The 22,366-nt window shown below is 45.6% G+C and overlaps 1 protein-coding gene across 1 annotated transcript in view; it reads right to left on the reverse strand.

The window, feature by feature from the left end:
* Positions 1–5,488: 5,488 nt before the first annotated feature.
* Positions 5,489–22,366, reverse strand: part of LOC147748324 (G protein-coupled receptor 54-like) — a 124,856-nt gene continuing 107,978 nt past the window's right edge. Inside the window, exons 4-6 of the mRNA XM_086936408.1 lie at positions 22,059–22,194; positions 15,487–15,725; positions 5,489–6,553 (exon numbers count right to left, since the gene is read on the reverse strand). Coding sequence (XP_086792534.1) covers positions 6,194–6,553; positions 15,487–15,725; positions 22,059–22,194 — 735 coding nt within the window. The 3' untranslated portion in view covers positions 5,489–6,193. The remainder of the gene's footprint in view (positions 6,554–15,486; positions 15,726–22,058; positions 22,195–22,366) is intronic.

A 22,366-nucleotide genomic window follows, 5' to 3' on the forward strand; every position in this document is an offset into this window, starting at 1 on the left:
TGGTAATCAGTCACCTAGTTCCCCCACATCCGAGTGTGACCTATAGAAAGAACACATCAGAACACATCACTGAAAGACTTTTTCATCCACAGTAACTTCTCAAGTAAAACTGTAGAGAAACTGAGAGTAACAGGTTTCTTTCCATGCACGAGATGCAAAGCATGTAGGAGAGGTTTCAAAATAAGGGATTACCTGGTTCCAGGACGAAAAACTTGAAAACCCATTACCAAATTGCTTAATTGCAAAACCAATTTCGTAATTTACTGCCTGGTCTGTCCATGCAACCTGTTATATGTGGGTAGGATGGTGCATCAGCTAAAAAGAGGGTGCTAGAGTATTCCTGGGCAATAACCAATAAAGATAACAACTACCCAGTGGCAAGACATTTTGCCTCCTTCCTCCAGAGCAATAGTAATCGCCTAAATTTCTACTCATCGATCATGTGCCCATATCCGAGAGAGGTGGGACAGGGTGAGAACTCTATGCAAACTGGAATCAAAATACATCATAGAGTTGAGGACCCATACACCACTGGGTTCGAATAGTGAAAAGGAAATGTGGATCCACATAGGTTGAATATTGATCTAGCTCCAACTGAATAGCATGACACAGCATTACACTTGATCCTCTGCAAAAACTCTCTCTTCCTCGTAGCGTTCTTCTTTTAATCTAGGGACTGTATTTATAGGATCTATAGTATAAGTGAAGTCGTTATTGGTAAGTACTCAGTTCTTTAAGGTAGGGGCACATAGTCACTTTAAATGGCGACCTTTCAGAGGCATGCAGTCATTTACCGGGAGCAACCGTAAGCATAGGCATTTTATTTGAGCCTTCTGTCAGATTTGCACTTTATAATGATATGGAATACGTAATTGGTACATGAAGCAATGATGCCAATGTATTAACAATTTTTAGAATTTTTCAATTTTAAAGTGCAGTGAAATATAGTGTAAATTGCATTAAATGAATCAAATGCTCCATGCAATCTTTTACATTTCCCATACAGGGCCTTATATTGTAGAGAAAAAGGTTATTGAGAAAAATGTATTGGGGCAGATGCACTTCGAAGGATCGAATATGATGATCACTATTATATTATGTATAGGAAGCAATCATTAATTAGTGGATATCATGCTCATATAAGTATAGAAACAAAATTACTTTTTGTCATGATAGTCAGGTCAATTAAAATTGTTGTTCACAACATTTTATCATACAACCTTCTTCTGTATCTTAAATACTATGATATTTTATTGGTGACTTCCTCTCTGGTGATAAGGTCAATTATCACTTTTTTCTCTTCAGGTTTCTGCTTGAAATCCTTAGGGGTATCAACCCCAGCAACAGAGGCAAACCCAGGAGAGGCTGTCCTTCTCTTTGTCACCAAGTGTATTTTTTCTCCCCACATCCTTCTTTCATATTGCTGGTATATGGGTGATCCATGGTCCGTGGTAGCTTTTGCGCAGCATGCCCTATTGTTGGAATGCTAGAGGTGTTTTTTGCTTTACTTTTTCCTGCACCTTACCTGACAGCTTGAAGTTGTCCTTTGATGGTACAGTTTTATCTCTCCTGCACACTCTCTGTTTTCTTCAGCAAGTTTCCATGTATCCCTTCTATGTGGGGAGATTCCATTCCAACTGGGCGATTAGCTCTTGTTAGACATGTTTGAGGAAATAGTGTCTATGTTGGATTTATTTGGGTGATCCTCTTGCTTTCTGTATGTCTGGTCTGTCTTGTGTGTCTCCCTTCTTTGGCAATCTCTGTGCCGCTCCGTGGACTCGCGATTACTCTGTGGTCTTAGTTTTCTTGTCTCTGGTAACCACATGCACGTAATTATTACCAATCATGCTTATTGTATACACAAGAAGGTAACTTGAAAATCTGTAATGGTAGGGGACCTCCTTGGATACCCTACCATAAACATTATTGGAGTCAGGCATCAAGAAATAACACATTTTGTGTCCACAGTTCGTCCTTCAGTGTGGTAGATAAGAATCTCCTCCAAATAGCCCAGGTTGTCCCACAAAATCATGAGTAACTCCTAAAACTGTCTGTTCATTTCATTGTAATATTTGTAGCCCAGCATCGAAAGTGGCAAAAGTGCCAAAAGCATGATGCAAATATGTATTTTAGTTTAAGGGACAGGGCTTGTTATTGGTGCCATAAAAGGCAAGGAGTTATGCGGAAATAGGAAGAATGCACAGACAAAACAGCAATTTTTTTCCTGAAGGCTACATGGTTTTTAAGGTCACCTTCTAAGCACGAGTCTCAAGAACCATAAAGCACGATACAGCAGAAAATGCTGCAATACACATTATGTTAATGAAATGCGACAATTTCATGAGACATGCCCCAAACGTCACTAAACAACTTTACCACAAATAAATTATGGCCTAATTACGATGTCGGTAGGATGAGCGTCCAACCGACATCGTAGTGGAAACGGACCGACCGACAAGGAGTTGGCAGTTTTGCTGCCACAATTAGGATGCGACTAATGTCGCAAAGTGTATATTTTCTATTGAGGCTTGTGCTGTGGGGTGCCTGCCTCACAGTACAGAGATGTTAAGGGGGCACCACAGGTGCCCTCCAGGCTTCACAGTGGAGGCCACGGGGGGGCCTGCTGGGGGCCCCCAATATCACATTCTGACAACCTTTCTATTTCAGTAAGTCCAACTTGCAAAGGCTGTGGGAAACTGACACCATAATCCCGGCAGCGGTGCCTGAGGAGGCGCTGCCGCAATTTGGGGATTATCAGTCCTTCAGAGCCTGTCGAAGCGCAGCAGAATCCCCCCTCGGGTTTCCCTCTGACCGCCGGTATTGTAATACGGCGGTTGGAGGGAAACCATTGATGTCGGGCAGCCTCCGACTAGTTGTTGGATGGGTTACCTTCCTTTACCTCTACCCTCCATTACCCATACCCACACCTTAACCCTTACCCATCCCGTAGCCTTTAAATTCTCTTTTTTTAATGATGTCATATTTATCCCATTTAAAAAAATACCTGTGCTGTAAAGTACAGCAGGATACAAAGTACCAAAAAGGGTCCTGTGTGGTACCTACCTGCTTGATACTTACCTGTGTGGTAACGTCCAGAAGGGTAAAGGCCACGGAGTAAATGCCAATTGCCATTATTGTTATGACGTACTAAAATCGACCACATTTAATGTTTGTTTTTAAAGTTAGAACAAAAAAGAAGACCTTTTTAACCAGCATGATTTAGAGTTCTCAAGCATCCCCCATTGTTTAAAAATACATTTTTTGAAGTCATCGTCAAACGACGGCCATATTACTTGTATGGGTTAGTCTCTTCACATGGAGTAGATCTAACTTGCCCAGAATGCACCTGGGTGAGGATATGCTGACCCTGTTGGCTGAAGTGTTTTTTAAGGCAGATTGGCTGGGAGACTGGCGGAGACATAACAGGAGAGCTCCTCTTTCCTGGCTCAGTCTTTGGTCTTTGAGAAAGATCTGAAGATGTTTCACCACCAAAAGAATCCATGCTGTGGTGACTTACCGGACTCCAAATCACTTTTCTGCAACTACGTCTAATCAATATTCTCAGCTGCAGAACTCTTGAAAGAGTAACCATTTCCTCTCCCCACTTCTGAGCAGAAACATGAGCGTATCTGCAGCACTGGAGACAAACATACTACATTTCTGCAGAGACTATGACAATTCTGGATTCTGTATCAATTTTGATCAATTACTAAGTAGGACATTTGATGCATCTAAAAAATGTGATAGGGTGGCCAGGCTGCTGATTTTTTAACTTGGCCGTTTCAGTTCTAATCCCAGCTTCAAGACTTCAGGGAAAATACTGTGTAGTTTTGGACAAATTCCTTTTTATTCTTCTACCTTAAACTCTATATATGCGTAATGCATATATGTACTAACCAGAGGTGCAAACTAGTCCTTTCTCAGTTACACTTAATTCCCCCACTTGTCTGTCCGAATATCGAAAACAAAAATAAGTCTGACATATATATTGTGTGTTAAATATCATTTCCACATTATTGTCCCATTGGATATCAATTCCCACACACCATACTGTTCTAATACTGCGCTATGTCATTTAGATACTCCTACTGCATTATATAATATTCCCTGCTCAGTGCCCCACTGCTCCTTGGTGTCAGGTTTGCATAATTTTAAACATTAAATACACATTTACAACAGGAGAACGTAGTATATAAATACATTTGGCCATTTAATTCCTGTGTAACCTATTTGCTCAATACATCATAATGTTACTCCTGCATGGCATGTTGTACAGGAAACAATTTCAAAAGGCATTCGTGAATAGGTAACTCACTCTGTGGAAAGATCAATGATGGCTAAAACTTCCTTTGAATCCCCATCAGTATTTAAACTCGAGTATGCTGAAAAAGATTATGTGCTGTGATCCCATCCCAGGATTCAACACACCCATTGCTACGACAGGATTTATGGGTTGCGAATTGTGCAGGGTGTGCAGCGCTTTTTGGCTCTATTACGCTCAGTGTGCATTGTGGCTTGGTTGTCGTGCTTAGTGATAATGAAGATTGGGAGAATCAAATCAGGCTGACCATGGATCACATGAATTTGTGGATGATTTGAGGTTTTGTGACCTCTCAAACCTTTTGGTGGATTGTGGTGTAGCTTTAAAACTTCTCCTCCAAGATTATACGCATTAAAACAAGATTTTTTGTTGCGACTGTTCTTGGGAAGGAAGAGTTATGACTTGATATAGAGTTTAGCGGACAGGTTACTGCATCAAAAATATGAGGAATATCCTGTCCACTTTATAATAAGTGCATTATATCCAATGACACTTGTAATACATTGGACGGGTTATCGTTCACTTTTGTGATGGAGTAACCCATCTGCAGAATTGTAAAGCAGGCCCTTAGTGATCAAACTACCAGAAATGTACATAGCAAATTCAGTTGCTCAAATCTCATGATGAGATTCAATGGGTTGACAATAGCGAGAAAAAACGTATTCATCCCAGTACTAATGATTACATAGGGCTTGATTTAGAATTTGAAAGAGAGGGCACTCCTTCGCGAAAGTGACAGAATAACCTCTCTGTCAAACTGAAGTTCCACCAGCCTCATTTAGAGTTGGGAGGCCCTTAAGGAAGTCAGTGAGGGAGACTACTCCGTCTCCATCGCTAACATACTCCACCAACATCCTGACATAGTATAGGGACATTTGTCCGCCCTATTTAGAGCAGGCACACAAATGGCCAGTTTTTACTTTCACATACTGCCATCCAAAACGTGTTGGTAAGTCAAAGTAAAAACATATTAAGGCCCACACACAATGGGAGAAAACTCCCATGTTGAGGGGATCATTGTTTTTTTTAATTTTCAAAAAGAAAATCCCACTTTGAGATTTTGTTTTTGAAAACAAAAAAATGCTACTGAAAGTTGGCCAAATGGCACCCTCACGTTGACTGAGCCAATTGGCACACTTTCAACTCATTGAGAGTAACTGCTGTGACAATGGTTCCTGTCAATGTAAGAGATGTCTTTACTCTGCCTCTCTGATGGAGTAAAATCCATACTCTGATGTTTAAATCAGCTCCTTAGGTCTTTGGAAACATGTGACTCCATTATATTAAACTTTCTATACCTTGATGGCCCTTCACATAGGTCAGTCAGTATAAATGATGGCCACTAACTTCCTTCCACATTTATAATTTTTCTCGCAAGCACAGATCAAAATATAAGGGGTGCCATCTGCAGGTGTGAGGACAACTATGTGCTAAAGTGCATGGCTAGATAACCTATGCCAACCTCAAGCAACAACACTTCATCTCCTTCAAATCCAATGCAGCCTTTCATTTTTGTGTGACCAATGACTGGACCTCCTACTGGTTAGGTTTCAATAGTGGTATACAAAATGTCTCAAAAAGTGCTTTAGATAAAAGTGCTGATTAAGTGCCAGTCATTGTTATGCTATTGGTCTCTGGTTGTCATGGTTTCGGGAACCACCTGGCTCTCATGGTTTGGGGAACCACCTGGCTCTGTGCATTGAACGTTTGCTTTTTCTGAATGTCCTTTTCATCTAATCCTCAAAGATTTCTCCCCTTCATAGCCGTTTACACTTGAAAAGAAGAGACGTTGCTGTGACTGCAAACACTGCTCAACACATCGGCCATCTTGTTTATGGTGATGGATTTAAAGGTTCTTCCACTGCAGGGGTATTAGGTCTCCTCAGTCACAAACTTCATCTCAGCATTCCTAGAGCCCGAAAGCATGGTGCTGTCCCGCACCCGTCTCCGGAATAAGAAAGGAAAAGCCTTTTTAAAGGACTTTCTGAAGCTGTCACCCATGAAGGCGTAGACGATGGGATTGATGGCAGAATTGGCGTAGGACATACAGTTTGCCCAGGTCTTAATCTTGTATGTCTCATAGTTGGCCTGGAAGTTCTTGTAAAAGCCCTGACAGAGGATGAAGAGCTGGATGGGGCCCCAGCACACCGTGAAGAGTAGAACAATAACCACCACCATTTTGGAGACCTTGGTTCTCATGGCGACCGAGCGTTCAGATAGATGCTGCACCTGCTGCAAGAATTAACCAGCATGAATACAGGAATAAGATGAAATGCTAAGATACAATTAACCAATATGACAAAACACCAATAGTTAGAACACATAAAACAAATGATTTGCAACATACACATGAAATATATTTCTGCAAAAGGAACTTCTGTGCATTAATCTGTTGGCCTGGAGAGTAAACGTTGCCAATATTCAGAAAGTATGGAAATTGAGCATTTCTTCCTTATGACAATCCAGTAATTTACCGAAACACATTTTCAGCAATGCACTCCAATGTTTTAGAAGTAGATGGGCATTTCATGACTACACTACAAATCTCAGACATGGCAGTGGAGTACAGTGGATGCTAACCTTACCAAGTGAAACCAGAAAATAAATTATCAGATATACTGAAATACTCATACTACAGTTTAAAGGAAAAGTCAAATAAAATCTCAAATTTTATTTTGGGTGATATTTCTTGATATAGTGCTCCTCAATACAAATGGTGTCAGAGGTCAGAGAGCTTTACAAAACATGCAGAAAGTTTACAGAGTACTTAATAAAAATAAGTCTCACATCCAAGGTAATGTGTTACAAAACTGAAAGTGGTAAACATATTGCATAGTATATAGGGATGAAAATGGGTTATATGTTAACCCCAGCAAACTACTATTCACTCAGGATGGGACTATGTGGGTTGATTTTGCAATGTTTTTCTTCCTTTCTCCAAAACAGATCTCAAAGAGTCAAGGTGAATTAATCCCTATCTCAGCCTTCTACAGTATCTATGGGGGTTCCACAAGGGTCCGCCCTCTCAACCATACTCTTTAACCCATTCTTGGAACCATTAGCTAATGCCTTGAACACCGTCTGCATCCTTTTACATATGTATGTGGATGACACTCAACTTTATGTGAAAGTCTCCTCCCTGTAAGACTTTATTTCACTCAACTCCATCTTGTTGCACATGCAAAACTGGCTCACTGAAAACTACGTCATGCAACATACCTCCAAAACAGTTTTCGTTCTCATCGCTCCACCTAACCACACTCCCAAGATTGACCTCTGGATGAAACATCTTACAGCCTTCAACTGCTCCCCCCCCACAAGTGTGCTAAACACCAAATGAGGATAGTAAGGAATCTCAATCCATACCGTCTGTAAAGGGCTGTGGTGGGCCCTAGGCCCTCATGCTGGCAAGCACTCATGCACTGACGCAGGACACACTGGAGGTATGGTGCAACTGGCCCAGAGCACGTGCGCTCGGCCTCTTTTATTGATGCTGTGTCACATGACCAGTGACATCAGTGGTGGGTGGGTGTTAACTGTAGATACAGGCTTCAGCACTAGACTGCTGACTTATGCTGGGCATTACATCCCTCCCCAAATTGGTTAAAAATGAACCCAAACAGAAAAAAGTCCAAAAACCTGTGGGGGAAAGAAAACACAGAAAATAACATTGGACTTGCGCTTTCAAAATGAGTCTCTTTGGCTGCTTGCAAGCCGCAGGCAGTATAGTTCTTGTGTTCAGGACTAATAGTTCTCGGTGGCACGGTTCGCAGTTGTTCGGCGGGTTCACTCTTTGTCTGTGCTGTCTGTCTGCTGTTCTCAGCCCTGCCTTTGCTTCACTCCGTTGGTGACAAGAGATAACTGGATGATCCAGGTGTCACCAGTCTTCTGGTTTTGTTCTCTCTTCTGGCTTCGTGATGTTTTCCGGGCAGGCTTTAGTGTTGACTCTTGGCAAGTGAATAGAGTAGGTGCACACATCCCTCTCACTAGGATGCCCCTCTCGCCGGTATTCCTCTCTCACCAGATGTCCGGGAGGACCTCTTCGCCAGGCTTCCACTGGACTGGTGTTTTTGGTCGCGTTGCTCTACCATAGCCTTCGGGCCGTGAGCAGGGCACTCCACGAGCCTCACCGTTGTGTCCTAGCTCCACCTGAAGATTGAGTTGTCGACTCTCTTCATTGCTCGCGAGGCTTTCCTCCCCTTGGGTCCTGCAGACGTGCTTATGTAGATATGTCTCCCGTGCGGGACTTGCTGCCACCAGAATCCCTTGAGGCCTCTGATCCTGGTTTGCCACGGGCTGGTGCGAGGTAGGTCAGGTCCTCAACTTCCGGATGCCTGAGTAGTCTCGCCATCCAATCTTCCGCTCAAACCCTAGAAGTAGATGTTGCCAACAGTCTAGCTTGCTCTCTTCTGCGATCGCCATGTGGATGGATGGCTCATAGGTGGTAGTCCTTGTTCTGCACTGCCAGTGCTCTTGCCAGGCTTGTCTTCCATTGCACTCAGGTGTTCCAGTGCCTGTCCCTTTCCTTCTTTCCGCAGGGGTGGCTTCTTTCTTCTTTTCTTAGTGGCGGTGGCCACTCTGTCCTTTCTTCCTTCTTCTTAACCTGACATTCGTGCCACTCTGATTACTTCTTCCTTCTTTTCTTCTTAGTGGTGGTGGCCACTCTGTTCTTTCTCCTTTCTTCTTTTCTTCCTTTCTTCGGTGGCGGCATGCCACTCCGATCTTTCTTCTTCTCTTCTCTTCTTGCGACGTACCCTGGTCCCCTTTTTTTTCATCTCCTCTGGCCAGGCTTCCCCATGCAGCGCGCGCACTCTGCACGTGTTTCCTGGTCTTGTCCTAGTTCTAGGACACTGTCTTCCTGTCACTTACTTCCAGGGTTAGCGTCACGACCTTCACATCTTCTTCCTGTTGCTTCCGTTAGTTTGTGTGGTTGAAGTTCGTGGGTCCAGGTCCTCGGACCGCGCCTTGTCCGAACTTCTTGGACCTCGTGCTGGTCCCTTCTGCCGATGTCTGGCAGGTAAGATTCGTGGTGCTGAGCTTCTTGGTGCTTGGTGACCATGCTGAGTGGTCATGTTGCTGTTGTGCAGATTCTTCAATGCTGCGGGTTGACTGCGCAACCATTTTCTTTTCATCTCTGTTTGATTGCTTTGGTGTGCAACTGGGTGCACTCTTCGTGTCTTCTTTGTGACTTGCTGCTTTGGGCTAGTACTGTCCGCACTGCTGCACATTTGCGTCATGCGCGCTCGCACTTCCTGGTGCTGGGTCCTAGAATAATTGTTGGTTTGTGTGGGGTGTTCTTACTTTCGCCATTCTGTTGCAGCGATGGCCTGTGGCCACTAGGCATCGCTGTCTTCTCTTCTGGCGTGGCGTAGATTCTTCTTGGGTGTTTGCTTCTGGAGGGTTACGTCACCACTCCATGGATCTTCTCCTGGTCGTGCTTCTTCTGTTGGTGCTAGTTGCGATTCTTGTGATCTTCTGCTTGTGGGCGCACTTGTTGCGCGTTCTCTTGAATATCTTGTGAGGAGTCGTTGCACTCCTGGCGCGCTTCTGGGGTTTCTGTTGCTTTCCTGGAGTCTCCTCACGTTCTTTTGTGCTTCTGTCGCGCGGCTGCGCATTTACCTTTTCTCTTCCTCGGCGGTGTGATGGCTTGTGGACTTCTTTGGACGTGAATGGCGGGCAGGTTGCTGCCCTTTGTAGTCTTTTACTGCAAACCTTCCTTGTGCTTTGTGGCGCGTTCCTCTCTTCTTGCGAGTAGCCACCTGCCAGCAGGTGGTTCTCTATCAGTCTCTAGGCAACGCTTGTGTGGGGGCCATGCAGTCTTGGCTGGGCTGTGTTTATTTGGCTTGTCTTAGGCTTGTTTCCTTTTGTGGTATATAACCTGGCTGCTAGGGTCCTATGCGGGGAGTCTGCTGTCCTGTGGTACACTTGGGGCTGCTAGGGCAAAGCTGCAGTGGTCACTCTGCTGCAGGCTTATCTGTGAGCTGTCTGATCCCCTTCACTGTATTGTTCCTAAAAGGCCACTAGAGGGCAGTGCTGCTTTTCCTTAGGCTCCCTTTTACTGTCTTTGTTTTTTTTTTTTTTTTCCTCGTTGCAGGCCTTCCTTTTCTATGGCCGGTGCTGGGTCCTAGTACAGTTGGTGGAAGACGGGGCACCGGGACTGTAGTAAGTGCTTTTCCCTGCCCTTAGTTCTTCCTGTATGCACGGATGTGTTTGTGCTCACACCCGGGGCTCTTCAGCCTTCACTGCCGGCTCCTCACGCTCCCTGGCTACACGGGTGCAGTTGTGCTTACACCCAGGGCTCTTTGGGTGTCTCTTTTCTTTTGCCGCATAGGGGTTCTGTGAGGTTGGAGGATACGGCGGGCAGCTCGAGGCAGTTGGCCCTCTGCAACCCTCTTTCCGCTTCACGTTTTCTTCTTCATGCTGCAGCATTAGTAATAGGTGGGGAGTATCCTCGGGCCAGATGCTGCCTTTGTTGCTTCGTGTCCCGCCGCCGCAGCTTCCTTCCTCACATGCTGTGCGGCGGGGAGAGGTGTCGGCGCTGGTGTCCGGGCCGCGCAGGGGGTGTTGAGGTGTTGTCTGACCGGCTGCAGGCCGGACGCTGGTTCCACATTACTCCTCCCCCACTGCCTTCACAGCACACGCGGCGCGGGTAGACGTTAGCGCTTGACGGGTGGGCTCCGTTTAGACTTCAGTTGATCTCCGCTTTTATTCTCTGGGCGCCCGGCAGCTCCCCTCACGCTGCGGGCGCTCTATGACCGAGTTTCTCACCCCGCCGCCGCACTTCACACGCGCGGCGGGGGACGCTGCAGGCAGGCCGCGAGTGGGCTCCGCAAGCCTTGCTTCTTTAACAGGGGCAATGGCGGCCGATGCCGTGTCGCTACAGATAAGCCGCGGGTGGGCTCCGTGAGCTTTGTCTTAATTACGGGGCCGTTGCGGTGTCGCTGCAGGCAGGCCGCGGGTGGGCTCCGCGAGCCTTGCTTAATTTAAATCGATAGCTGGCGCCGCTCTCCTTGCAGGGGGCGTATTAAGTGTTCGTGGCTCATAGCGGGTGGGCTCCGCTTTTAGTGCTTCACAGTCTGGGGCTCACCTTCGGCGGACGGGCCTGTTCTTACGCGGGTGGGCACCGCGATGGCTTCTCTGTCTCCCCAGGGTATCGCCACGGCAGGGCGGACTACGGCAGGCTGGAGAGGTGCGGGGTGAGCTCCCGGTCACCTCCACCTTCTTCTCCATGCCCGGGGCTCGACACACGCCCCACAGGCCTCTCGGCAGACGGATCTGTTGTTCCTAGGGGGTGCTCTGAGGCGAGCAGCATTCTCTTCCCCTTTTTCTTCTTGACGTTTTTCACTTAGCTGGCACGCATGGGCACAGCTAAACCCTCGTCGCCATTGTAAAGGGCTGTGGTGGGCCCTAGGCCCTCATGCTGGCAAGCACTCATGCACTGACGCAGGACACACTGGAGGTATGGTGCAACTGGCCCAGAGCACGTGCGCTCGGCCTCTTTTATTGATGCTGTGTCACATGACCAGTGACATCAGTGGTGGGTGGGTGTTAACTGTAGATACAGGCTTCAGCACTAGACTGCTGACTTATGCTGGGCATTACACCTTCCACAGAAAGACTTTAAATGGGTGATTAAAGCTCTAGTATTGCTAAGGCTAGACTATGGTAGCTCCACGCTCTGTAATCTTCCCAAACAAAACCAAGCCCCACTTAGGGCTTCCATTAATGCTACAGCCAGATTGAATAATGGTACAAAAAGAAATGCTCACATATCCCCATCCTTAAAGTCCCTAAACTGGCTACCTTACGAAGCTAGAATATAGCTAAAGATTGCATGCATGACTCTCAAAGCCCTGCATTTCAAGACCCCCATCTATCTGGCCCACAAACTAGAATTATCAGGGGGTGGCCGTCAGTCTAGAAGTGCAAGCTCACTGCTCCTGAAACCACAGCTTTTCCTCAAAAAGAGATTGAGTAACCGAGCTTTCTCTGGTAGTGCCCCAAAGATATGGAACTCTCGTCCACCGGAAGTCCGTAGAATCCCATCCACTACTTCTTTCAAAAAAAGGAAGTGAAAAAATCTTAATGATCAAGTTCTTGCCCTAAAGGCCTTGGCTCTGCTCCTTCATTACTGCCCTCTTTTCTGTTGCTCTGATAATTGATCAAATGTTTGTACTCCTGGGAACAATAGTGTTAGCAGGCCATTGCTCATATTTGTATTATATATGGTTTGTTCTTCTCCGATTACCTGATCAGGAAGTATGCTGTGTTTGTCTATAACATGCATGTACTCCGGGGTTTAACAGTGTTGGCAGGCTATGCACATATCAGTATTGAATATATTGATTGCTCTTCTCCCATTACTGGATCTGTCCGATCTTAAATGTTAAGGGGCAGATTTATGTTAACTGGCGCATCCCGAGGGATGCGCCAGTTAACATGCGCCACAGTGCGCCACAGCTATGCCACCGATGGTGCGCCGCATTTATGATGCGGCGCACCATGGGGCAAAAACGGCACAGATGCGTGACGCATCTGTGCCGGAAATGTGGCGCATTGCTGGAGTTGCGTCGCAAGTGCGACGCAGCTCCAGCAATGCTCTGGGGGGGCCTATTCTTTCAATGCTGCCTCAAGCCTTACGCCTGCTTCAAGCAGGCGCAGGGTTTTGACGCAGCATTGCCCTGAAAGTGACTGAGTGAAATCTCATAGATTTCACTCAGCCACTTTCAGGAGGCGTTCCTGCGCAGGAACGCCCCCCCTGCGCAGGAACGCCTCCTCATGGCGCAGTGCTGTACAACGTGACGCATCTCCTAGATGCGTCACGTTGTAAATAGGGCGCAGGGATGCGCCACGTTTACGTGCCGTTGCGTCACGCAACGGCGGCGTAAACGTGGCGCAAGCCCTTCATAAATCTGCCCCTAAGTGTTTTGAATCGCGCTAGGGTCATGCTCACGCACTTATTTGTAACGAATGTTCTTTGCCCACTATTGTTTCCAATTGTGAAGCGCTCTTATACCAGCCTGGGTCATGTTCGCAAAAATTTATAAATAAATATCAACAACAAAATAATGTAATAAATCTACAGAGAGAGAGAGTAGCTATATATTGTACTGGGAGAATAACTTGAAAAAGTGGAACAGTTGTAAAAGTCGAATATACATAGGCCCGAATTACAACGTGGTTGGTTTTTTGTGTGAGGATGACGTGTCATGCTCCCCCCATGCCATGGAAGTGGATCATTCGTGCCACGAGCCTCGGACGGCTGTACTTGCAGCTCGCGCCTTTTCTCATTAAAATCAGGCCGCGTGCTCCTGCCCCTAGGAAATTCGGTGTGAGAAAACAGGTCTGTTATTAAGAGTTGCACACATGCAAGATTATGTCGAGAGAGGGCCAGTTATGCAGGTTGTCATTATTGTTCTTTTGACTTTATTTCGAAGGTCAGCAGCGAGGACGCTAATGTCACTGAGCGTTGGGGGCATTCCTGATTATTTGGGCTTTTGGGCAGCGTCCGAGAACATTTACTTCAGTGTTAGTTTTTCCACACTAAAACCTCAAGTCTTGTCAGCTTGAAGAGTTTGACGTCTCAGAACCTTGGAAACTCTCTTGCCAGTCCTACTTTCTATGTGAAGTACGTAGAGCAATTTTTGGTTACCGGCATTGTAAGTTATGCAAACTGTTCTTTACACACAGCTAGGCATCAGTGACCACACCGCACTGTTTAATAGCATAGACCACACCACAGAAAGTATTTGTGTGATTTATGGATCACCACTGCGTGGCCTTGTAATCACTTCAATTAACTAATTTGACAATTCCCAATATTTGAAACTTTATGTGAATTTTGCACTTAAACATAAATATTTCATCACATTTGAAAATATCTTTGCTTTTTGTATCTTTTATTCTGGTGTTACGTTCTACAACTCATATTCAATGAATTTCTAATTGTAAGACTAGATACAATTTTAATATTGGGATTATTTAGATGTATACCACTGGTTGATCTGTTGTTTCACACCAGTTATTGAAATTATGTATTTCAGATGCAAATTGTGGAAAATGGTTGGTGTTGAAATGAAAATAAAGTCTATTTTTGGATCGACGGTTTTGCAAAAATGTGACATAAGGTCCTCTGCACTTAATTTCAGTACTCCGCAACATGATAAAATATAACAATGTAAGATTAAAAAAAACTCTTTGGCTTCGAAGAATATTTAAGAAATGTTAACAAATGGGAAGTCCATATACCATTGAAGCCGGATAAGGATTCACAAAAAAACTATAATAGAGTCGCTGCACACTACCAGCGAAGCAGCATTTGATAGGTTTCCTACCTAAGATATTTGCAATTAATTTCATTAGTAATAACTTCCTATTAATGTGCACCACACAAACATATCATTGGAATATAAGGGTGTGCCCATTTGCACTGACAACACTATTAAAATCTTTTGGAGTGTAGGAAATAGCAGCAAGTCCATGGTCAAGTCAACGCCAATGCTATGTCACCACGATTATTGATACCTCTTCCCTGGGTGTCGATTATGAAGGCCTCCACCTCTGCTGGCCAAACCTTCTTTATTTAGCATGCCATAATAGCATGCGACCATAAGGGCTCCTTACCTGGTAGTTGTCATCCATGGACTTTAATGCTTCAGGAAGAGAATTGCACTCTATTATCAGCATTGCTTACCTGGTTATTGTTACCGATGCGTGCTACCAACAGCTCTCCCACATCCTTCAGTATGAGGGACTAGCACTCATCCATCAAGGTCCATTACCTGGTATCTATCAACCATGGGCTCACAGGCTTCAGCACAACAAATTAGCACTTTACCATCATTGCCCCGTACATGGCAATTGTGGTTGATGGGCTCCTTCGCCGGCTGTCCCTTCCTTAGCACGACGGAGTAGCATGCAGCAATAGTGGAGTTCCTTACCTGCTAGCTATAATCCATGTGTTTACGTGCTTCAGCACAACAGATTAGCACTTGGCCATAAGGTTTACTCAACCATCGCTGATATCGATGGGTTCTACCACCTGCTGTCCCACACTCTTCTGCATGATGGAGTAGCACTCATTCAACATCCTTACAGGCATCTGTCATCCATGGACTCATGTGTGTCAGTAATCAGATTAGCACTTGACCATCAGCTTCCCTTACCTGGTAATTGTTGTCAATGGGTTCTACCACCGGCTGTCCCACCCGCTTTAGCATGATAGAGTAGCAGACACAGATGGTGACAAGAGGCAGAAGGTAAACGGCCAGGAAGGTGTAGAGTAGAAATCCCTTCTTCTGTGCCTCTGTGGGGAACGCTTCTGTGCAATAGGTGCGCAGGCCATACCAGTATCCAACTTCAGTGCGGTGGTACATGGCCACGGGCATAGACAGGAGGAAGGATCCTATAAGAACAAATGCCAAGAACAGCAATAAACTAAAACAGCAGGTTGACATCACTCTTACCAAGAAACAACACTGTCTGTCACCATAATATCAAAATGGCAAAAAACAATAAGTCAAGTTTGCACCATCAGCCTGTATCAGATATTCGGGTCTAAGTGGGACAGTGGTGGCTAGCTATTGTGCGATAGCCCACACTTGGCATTTGGAACATGAAATCTATCCTTATTAGCACTTCATTTTCTCAACTATTTTGCTGGGACTAGGGTTTTTAATCTTGCCCCACAGTTACTCAACCTTTTAAACCTCATCATGTAGTTAAACCTTTCCTGCTTTATAACAGCATGTTTATGCTCATCATCCAAAAGTAAATCCCTTTTTATGAGAGTGAATAAGTGGCCACACGACTGTCGAATGGTTAATAATGGAAGTAAAGGATCTTTATTTCCCATAAGTCATCATGACTCATTGCAAGAAAGTGGCTCTGTATATACTGCACCAAAGTAAGGTTCAGTGTGCACAGAGTCCACAGTCCCCAGAGGTATGGCAGAGGCTAAAGTTAGATATAACCTTACTCTCCAAAGTGGTAGCTTGGTCGAGCAGTAAGGCAGTATCAGAGGACAGTGTAAATCATTTGTTGTACACACTCAGTCAGCAAATGGTCTCACACACTCTAGAACTGAACTCCATGCCAATGGTTTTATACATAAAAACATATAGTTGTTTTATTTTAGAACCACAGTAGGTATCATAAATACTTTCTCAGAATGAGATGTGGCAATTGAATACTTTCAAATAGCAATAGACTTTTAAATGCAATAGACACAGTTGTTGCAATATGCAGCACAAGTTAAACCCAAAATAACATTGAGCTCAATGGAAAGTTTTAAGCAAATGCAATAAAATCACTTTACAAATGTTTTTCTTACTCAGGGCTGGATCCTGGATTCAGCCCTGGTTCATTTCCGGTTAACAGTTGAAAGAAATCGTTTTTGTTACACAGGCGATTTTTAAGGAATATTTGTAAGTTCTGAAAATCGACACAGAAGAAATTCGGGCAAAAACCAGGCAATGTATTCCTATGGGGGAAATTGGGTTAACAGTAAATCACGGTTATAATTACTTTTCAGGTTCAGTGCTGGGCTCAAATATACAGCACTGGGATCTCTCCTGATGACAGGTGAGTAATTTCGTTTTTGTTGTTCGGTCGATTTTTAAGGAATATTTCAAAGTTGTAAAACTCGACACTTTGAAGAAATTCTGAGTGAAACCCAACCAATGTTACCCTATGGAGAAAATCAAGTTATCGGTCTTTGGGTAAGTACTCGACTGGCAGAGTTAAGGTTCTGGGGTAGACTCAGGGGTCTCCCAGGGAAAGGTAAGTACAGTTGTTACACCCTCAGTGGCACAGGGGCAGCCAGGTGCAGAGTGAGTAGGCCCAATGTTATCCTACGGGGGATAGGAGGCCTTCGATTGGTGGCTGCTAGCAGGCAGGCCACGCGGCTGTGGGAGCTGAGCTCCTGGTCACTTACACAGGGCAAGTGGGGAAGTAGAGTAAGATAGATGCTGCACTCCCAGTGGCACTTGGGTGGCTGAGTGTAGGGTGCTTTTGGGCCTTCGGGCGCCCAATGTAATTCAAAGGGAAAGCTGGAAGTTGAACAAAGGCTGCAGGCTCGGGGACGGAGATTCTTAAGGTGCGACCACCACTTTGAGAGATAAGTTGGGATGTTGGAGGATAGGTAGACACCCAGGAGTTGGGCACAAGGGGCCGTCGGGTGCCAGGTGCAGGGGTGTCTTTTGACGTTGGGAAATCTTACCCTCTGCTGGTCGCGGTTGGAGGGGTCCCTTGTTGTGAGGCTACAGGCGTCGTCAGGAGCGTTGAGAAGGGTCCTTGGGCACTGGATTTGTGGTCACAATCGCCGGGGGGACGTCCTCGTTGTCTTTTTTCACTTAGGCACAGGTCGCGCTCGGCGGGTGCAGAGTGTGCTGGATTCGCGGGTCCTGGCTGGCACCAGGTTTTGTTGCTGTTTGAGCAGAACCACTGCTTGTGGGAGTCCCAGTCTTTAGATGAGCAAGGCAGTCAGGTTTTCCAGGGTTTTTGAGGTTGCTGACCACTGGAGACGCCAGGGTTTAGCAGGAGCAGGTTCAAGAATCAACAGGCCTGTAGGGCTGGGGCCAAGTCAGTTGGTGTTGTCCTCTTGTTAGCAGCTGCACAGCAGGTCTTCTTTCTTCTTGTTTCAAAATCAGGATCTGAGAAAGGAAGGTTCAGGGTGCCTCTAAATACTAAATTTAGGGCTGTTACAGGTAGGGCAAGGGCTGGGACCAATGGGTCCCTGTCCTGGGGTGAGTACACCCCCTATCCTGATCCTCTCCTGTGGAAGGGGGGCAGGAGCCTGCCTCTTATTGAGTAGGGCTCCCCATCCTCAAGATGGTGGGAGTCCGGAGTTATGCTTCACCTCGCCTCTCCCAGCTGAGGGGTGGGGTTGGCAGAGGCTGGCACACCCCCTTTCCTCACTTAGGGTTTCCCGCCTGTCTTCCCGCCAGAGTGGGGGTCAGAACCAGTGGGGGCCAGTTGCTGAATACAGCAGTTGGCCTGGAGAAGCTCACAAAAGGCGGCATGCCTTTGAAGCTTCCACTGCCCATCCTGGGGGAGGAGGCTTGGCACCTCGTCCCAGGATGTGCATTGTTTCAGGAACCCGAGAGCGGCAAGCTCTCGGCTCAGGGGTCCAGAAACATGTCTGGTGGTGGCAGCCTCGGTAGCCATGCAGTCAGGACACTGGGAATTGGTTAGGTTTCAGGGGCCATCTCTAAGGTGCCCTCTGTAGTGCATTTTACATTAAATCCCGTACTGGCATCAGTGTGGGCTTAATGTGCAGAGAAGTTTGATACCAAACTTCTCAGTCTTCAGTGTAGCCATTATGGTGCTGTTGAGTTCGTAATGACAACCTCCCAGCACCATATGCTCTTAACGGCATCACTGCACTTACAGTGCCCAGGAATGGCCCTAAACACTGCAGGGGCACAGGGCTCATGCACCTGGGCCCACACAACTGGCATAGTGCACCCAGTTGGAGGGGTGACTGAGGTATGCCAGGACAGTGTGTTTGTGGGCACATGCCGACTCTCTGTTTAGTTCTGCACCAAGACACTCAGCCTGCAAGGGCAGTGGGTGTGTTTCAGGGTACAGGGCCCCTAAGGATGGCACAATAAGCGCTGCAGACCTTAGGGGCCTTCTCTGGTCACAATGCCCTGGGTACCTAGGGTAACATTTACCAGGAGCTGACATGTGGCCAGAGATGCCAATTGGGTTTAGGCTTTAGTACAGTTTTTAAGGAAGGAACACTGGCCCTGGGTACCTGATTTACAGGGACCAAAGGCACACCAAGGAAAAGTGCATCATTTATTAGGCAAAAAGTGGGGGGTTTACTGCAACAGAAACCCACTTGCCTACACTCATTTTCATAGTTGTTGTGCACTGCCTTTATCTCGTTCAACCTCTCTCTTCACACTGTGGAATTGAACTCTTTGGAAATCCATGATGTCCTCTGTCCACCTCAGTCAGATTCACCCCTTACCCCTCACCCCCCCTCACCATCCCTCCACATGCAGCAAGTCCCTTTTTGACCCCTTATTTACTACGTTGATTCCGCTGATCTCTTACTTGGACTTTTAGGTTAGCTGGGGTTTTCTCAGACAAATGAGTGGTTTTGTCTGCACAGTTGACCTGAAGTAAACCACCCTTATGATGATAAGCTAAGCATAGCTATAAGAAACACACACATGGCTGAAACAACAACCCACATACAGCATCATAAACATTAAGGAATTGCTCACAGAGGAATGTTGGCTCCCATGACAACGGCACCATAAGCTATGCATACATTAAACTCCATCAGAAGGTAGGAAAGGAGAGAATACAGAACTTTATCAGGCAGTTTGAATTAACCATCCTGTAGATTTACCTGTGATGAAAAACTATGACATAGAAATAATTGTACCACACAATGGCTGGGAAATGCCCTGCAATTTTTGTCATATGAAAGAGAGACAATCATTTAGTTGTCTCTTCCAGAGAGCGGGAGATTTTTAGTTCAGTTGTGTTCTCCTAGAAACAAACACTTACTCACATAAGGGCAACTGGACCCTTAATAAGAGAAAAACAGGCAAAACCTCTATTTAAAAGTTAGTCAAAGAAATTTGAAGTAGACGCCTCACTCACTTATCTTGCCTTGCTTCACCATCAGCGCCTATCCACACCCGTGTAGGGTAATACCACCAGGGCGGACTCAACCAGAGAAAAGTCTCAGGGAGTTCTTAGATAAAATGAAGGCGGATAGTGCAGGGATCAGAAGAAAATGGCGGGTAGCGAGTTTAAAAATACCTCACAGTATATCCCAAGACAAATCCTTTATTAGTAGGATACTGGGGTATGGTTAAATATATATAATGGACAAGGTTACAGTTGAGTTGTATAACTCAATTAACCCCTTAAGTGCTGCTGACGGCCAATGGTCGTCAGCAGCGCTACCTCCCCAGTGCTGCGCACGACCATTGAACGTCCATTCAGCACTAGTTCTAATGGACAGCGCAGCACTGGGGAGAAATGTTTACACGCAGCTAAGGTGTTAACCTTGTTTTTTAAAAATTGTTTTATTTCTTTTATTGATTTCCAAAACAAAGGAAACAGCAAACGAGCCAATGTGCTCTATGTTCATCAGGGTGCAACCCGGCAATCGCATTACTCTATTTGGCATAGTAAATGACAAAAGTAACAACAATTAACCTTGGTTTAACCGCATCGCTGCGGCGGTTATTTTTGCGCTACGCGGATTTTTTCCAAAAGCCGCGTTACATGACGAGCTCAGCTCGTCATCCGCACACGACCACCTTGGCTGATGACGAGCTGAGCTCGTCATCAGCATCGAAGGGGTTAAGAAAATGCCAACATGTTTCAGCCATGCAGTGAGTCCAAACTAATCTGGGGTTTCTTCAGGGCTAAACTTGTATCCCTGCATGAAAAAGACTACACATTCATGCTATGTGTGTGTAAGAAGCCTATAGCTCTCACCTTGTTGTTAATACATCTCTGGATCATACCATACCCTACTTTTTGGTTATTCTGGCATCATGCATATGTGGTGTCTGGTGCTATCCAGTAGTCCACTTGTGTCAAGGTACTAGCACCACCGGCATGCCTACGGGTTCCTTCTGCTAAGATCACCACTGAACACACAGACAATCATTTAGCTCACCAGGCTCCCAGCCTCTATACTCCCTTCACCCTTCTTCTCCTCTGGCTACTTCCATAAGTGACTGCTGTGCTTTGTATGCAGCATCCTTAACTTATTGTTCGTTGTGACATTGTGTAACTCAAGGAGGCATGTGCCCTGTCTACCAGCTGCCACAAGAACTTTCCCTTCAGTTTTAGAACACAACTGCCCTCCACTCATGAAGCCTGCACTTATTCTCCCTCTGCCTGAGACTAGCCCTGTCCAGCTTCTCCATTGCTTACTTGGTGCTGTTAGTTACAGATGGGAGACACCAGCACTCGTTTTTGAGGACCACAACTTATTTTTAATCATTGGACTTTGACTCAGTGCAAGAAGAAGAAAGGCAGAAAAGGGACAAAGAAGAAAAGCAGTGAAAAAGATAGAAAGCAGAAATGAAAAGAACCTGGAAGAGTGAGATAAAGAGACGAGAAGCCTAGGGTGCTGGAATAAAGACGCATGAGGAGGTATCAAGACTAGGCAGGCTTGGTATTCAGTAACAATGGCAATAGGCAGCGCTGTCAGTGGGCACCTTCAAACATCTCATGGACCCTGTACTTACGTTTTTTTATTATTTTGTACAAGCTCAGCACTGAATTCTCAGAAGTCAAAAAAACACATTAAACTTTCTCCCAGGTGGTACTCCTTTTACCTTGAGCCCTGAATCTCTTATGATGGAAAGCGGTGGCTATCTTACAGACAGTGGGTATTCCTCTTCTCTTCAAAGTGTTAACGAAAGTCCCTGTTTCTTCTTACATCTTGGAAATCCAGGAGGTCTATATATGGTCGATCTGCCTACTTGACATATCAAAACTCACAATCAACCATTTTTACTGGGACCAAACAGCGTCTGGGAAATGTCAGAATATGGAACACTAGTTGATTCTTTGCAGTGCACTCAGTTACTAAAAAAAGAGCATGGCACACTGGTGCATGGAGGCACAGGTTTTAAAATATCCCTAATAAAACGTACATAATCCTTACAAATTGTACAATCTGGCTATAATTCATAGTTGGCATAATTTTTCACTCACAATGCAATCTGGGAATGTAAGTGGAGATACGTACCAATCCATATGGCCACACTGACTGCCATGGCAACGCGAGGGGTTCGGTGACGGAGAGACTGCAGAGGGAACAATGTGGCATAGCATCGGTCCACACTCATGGCGGTAAGAGTGATGCAGGTGGCCTGGACGGTCACCTATGCAGAACAAAATGTGAGTTCAGTTTAAAAAGCAAAACTCAGTATAGTGTAAGCTTGGTTAGGCATCATGCTACAGGTCTTCTCATGTCTTGGCTGAATTCAGAACTAGACCTTGCGCTGAAGGGCACGAGTGAATGAGGAGGGGGGAACAGCAATCACAACAGGGTTT

This window comes from Lissotriton vulgaris, chromosome 1_1, assembly GCF_964263255.1.
Source record: "Lissotriton vulgaris chromosome 1_1, aLisVul1.2, whole genome shotgun sequence".
Lineage (NCBI taxonomy): Eukaryota > Metazoa > Chordata > Amphibia > Caudata > Salamandridae > Lissotriton > Lissotriton vulgaris.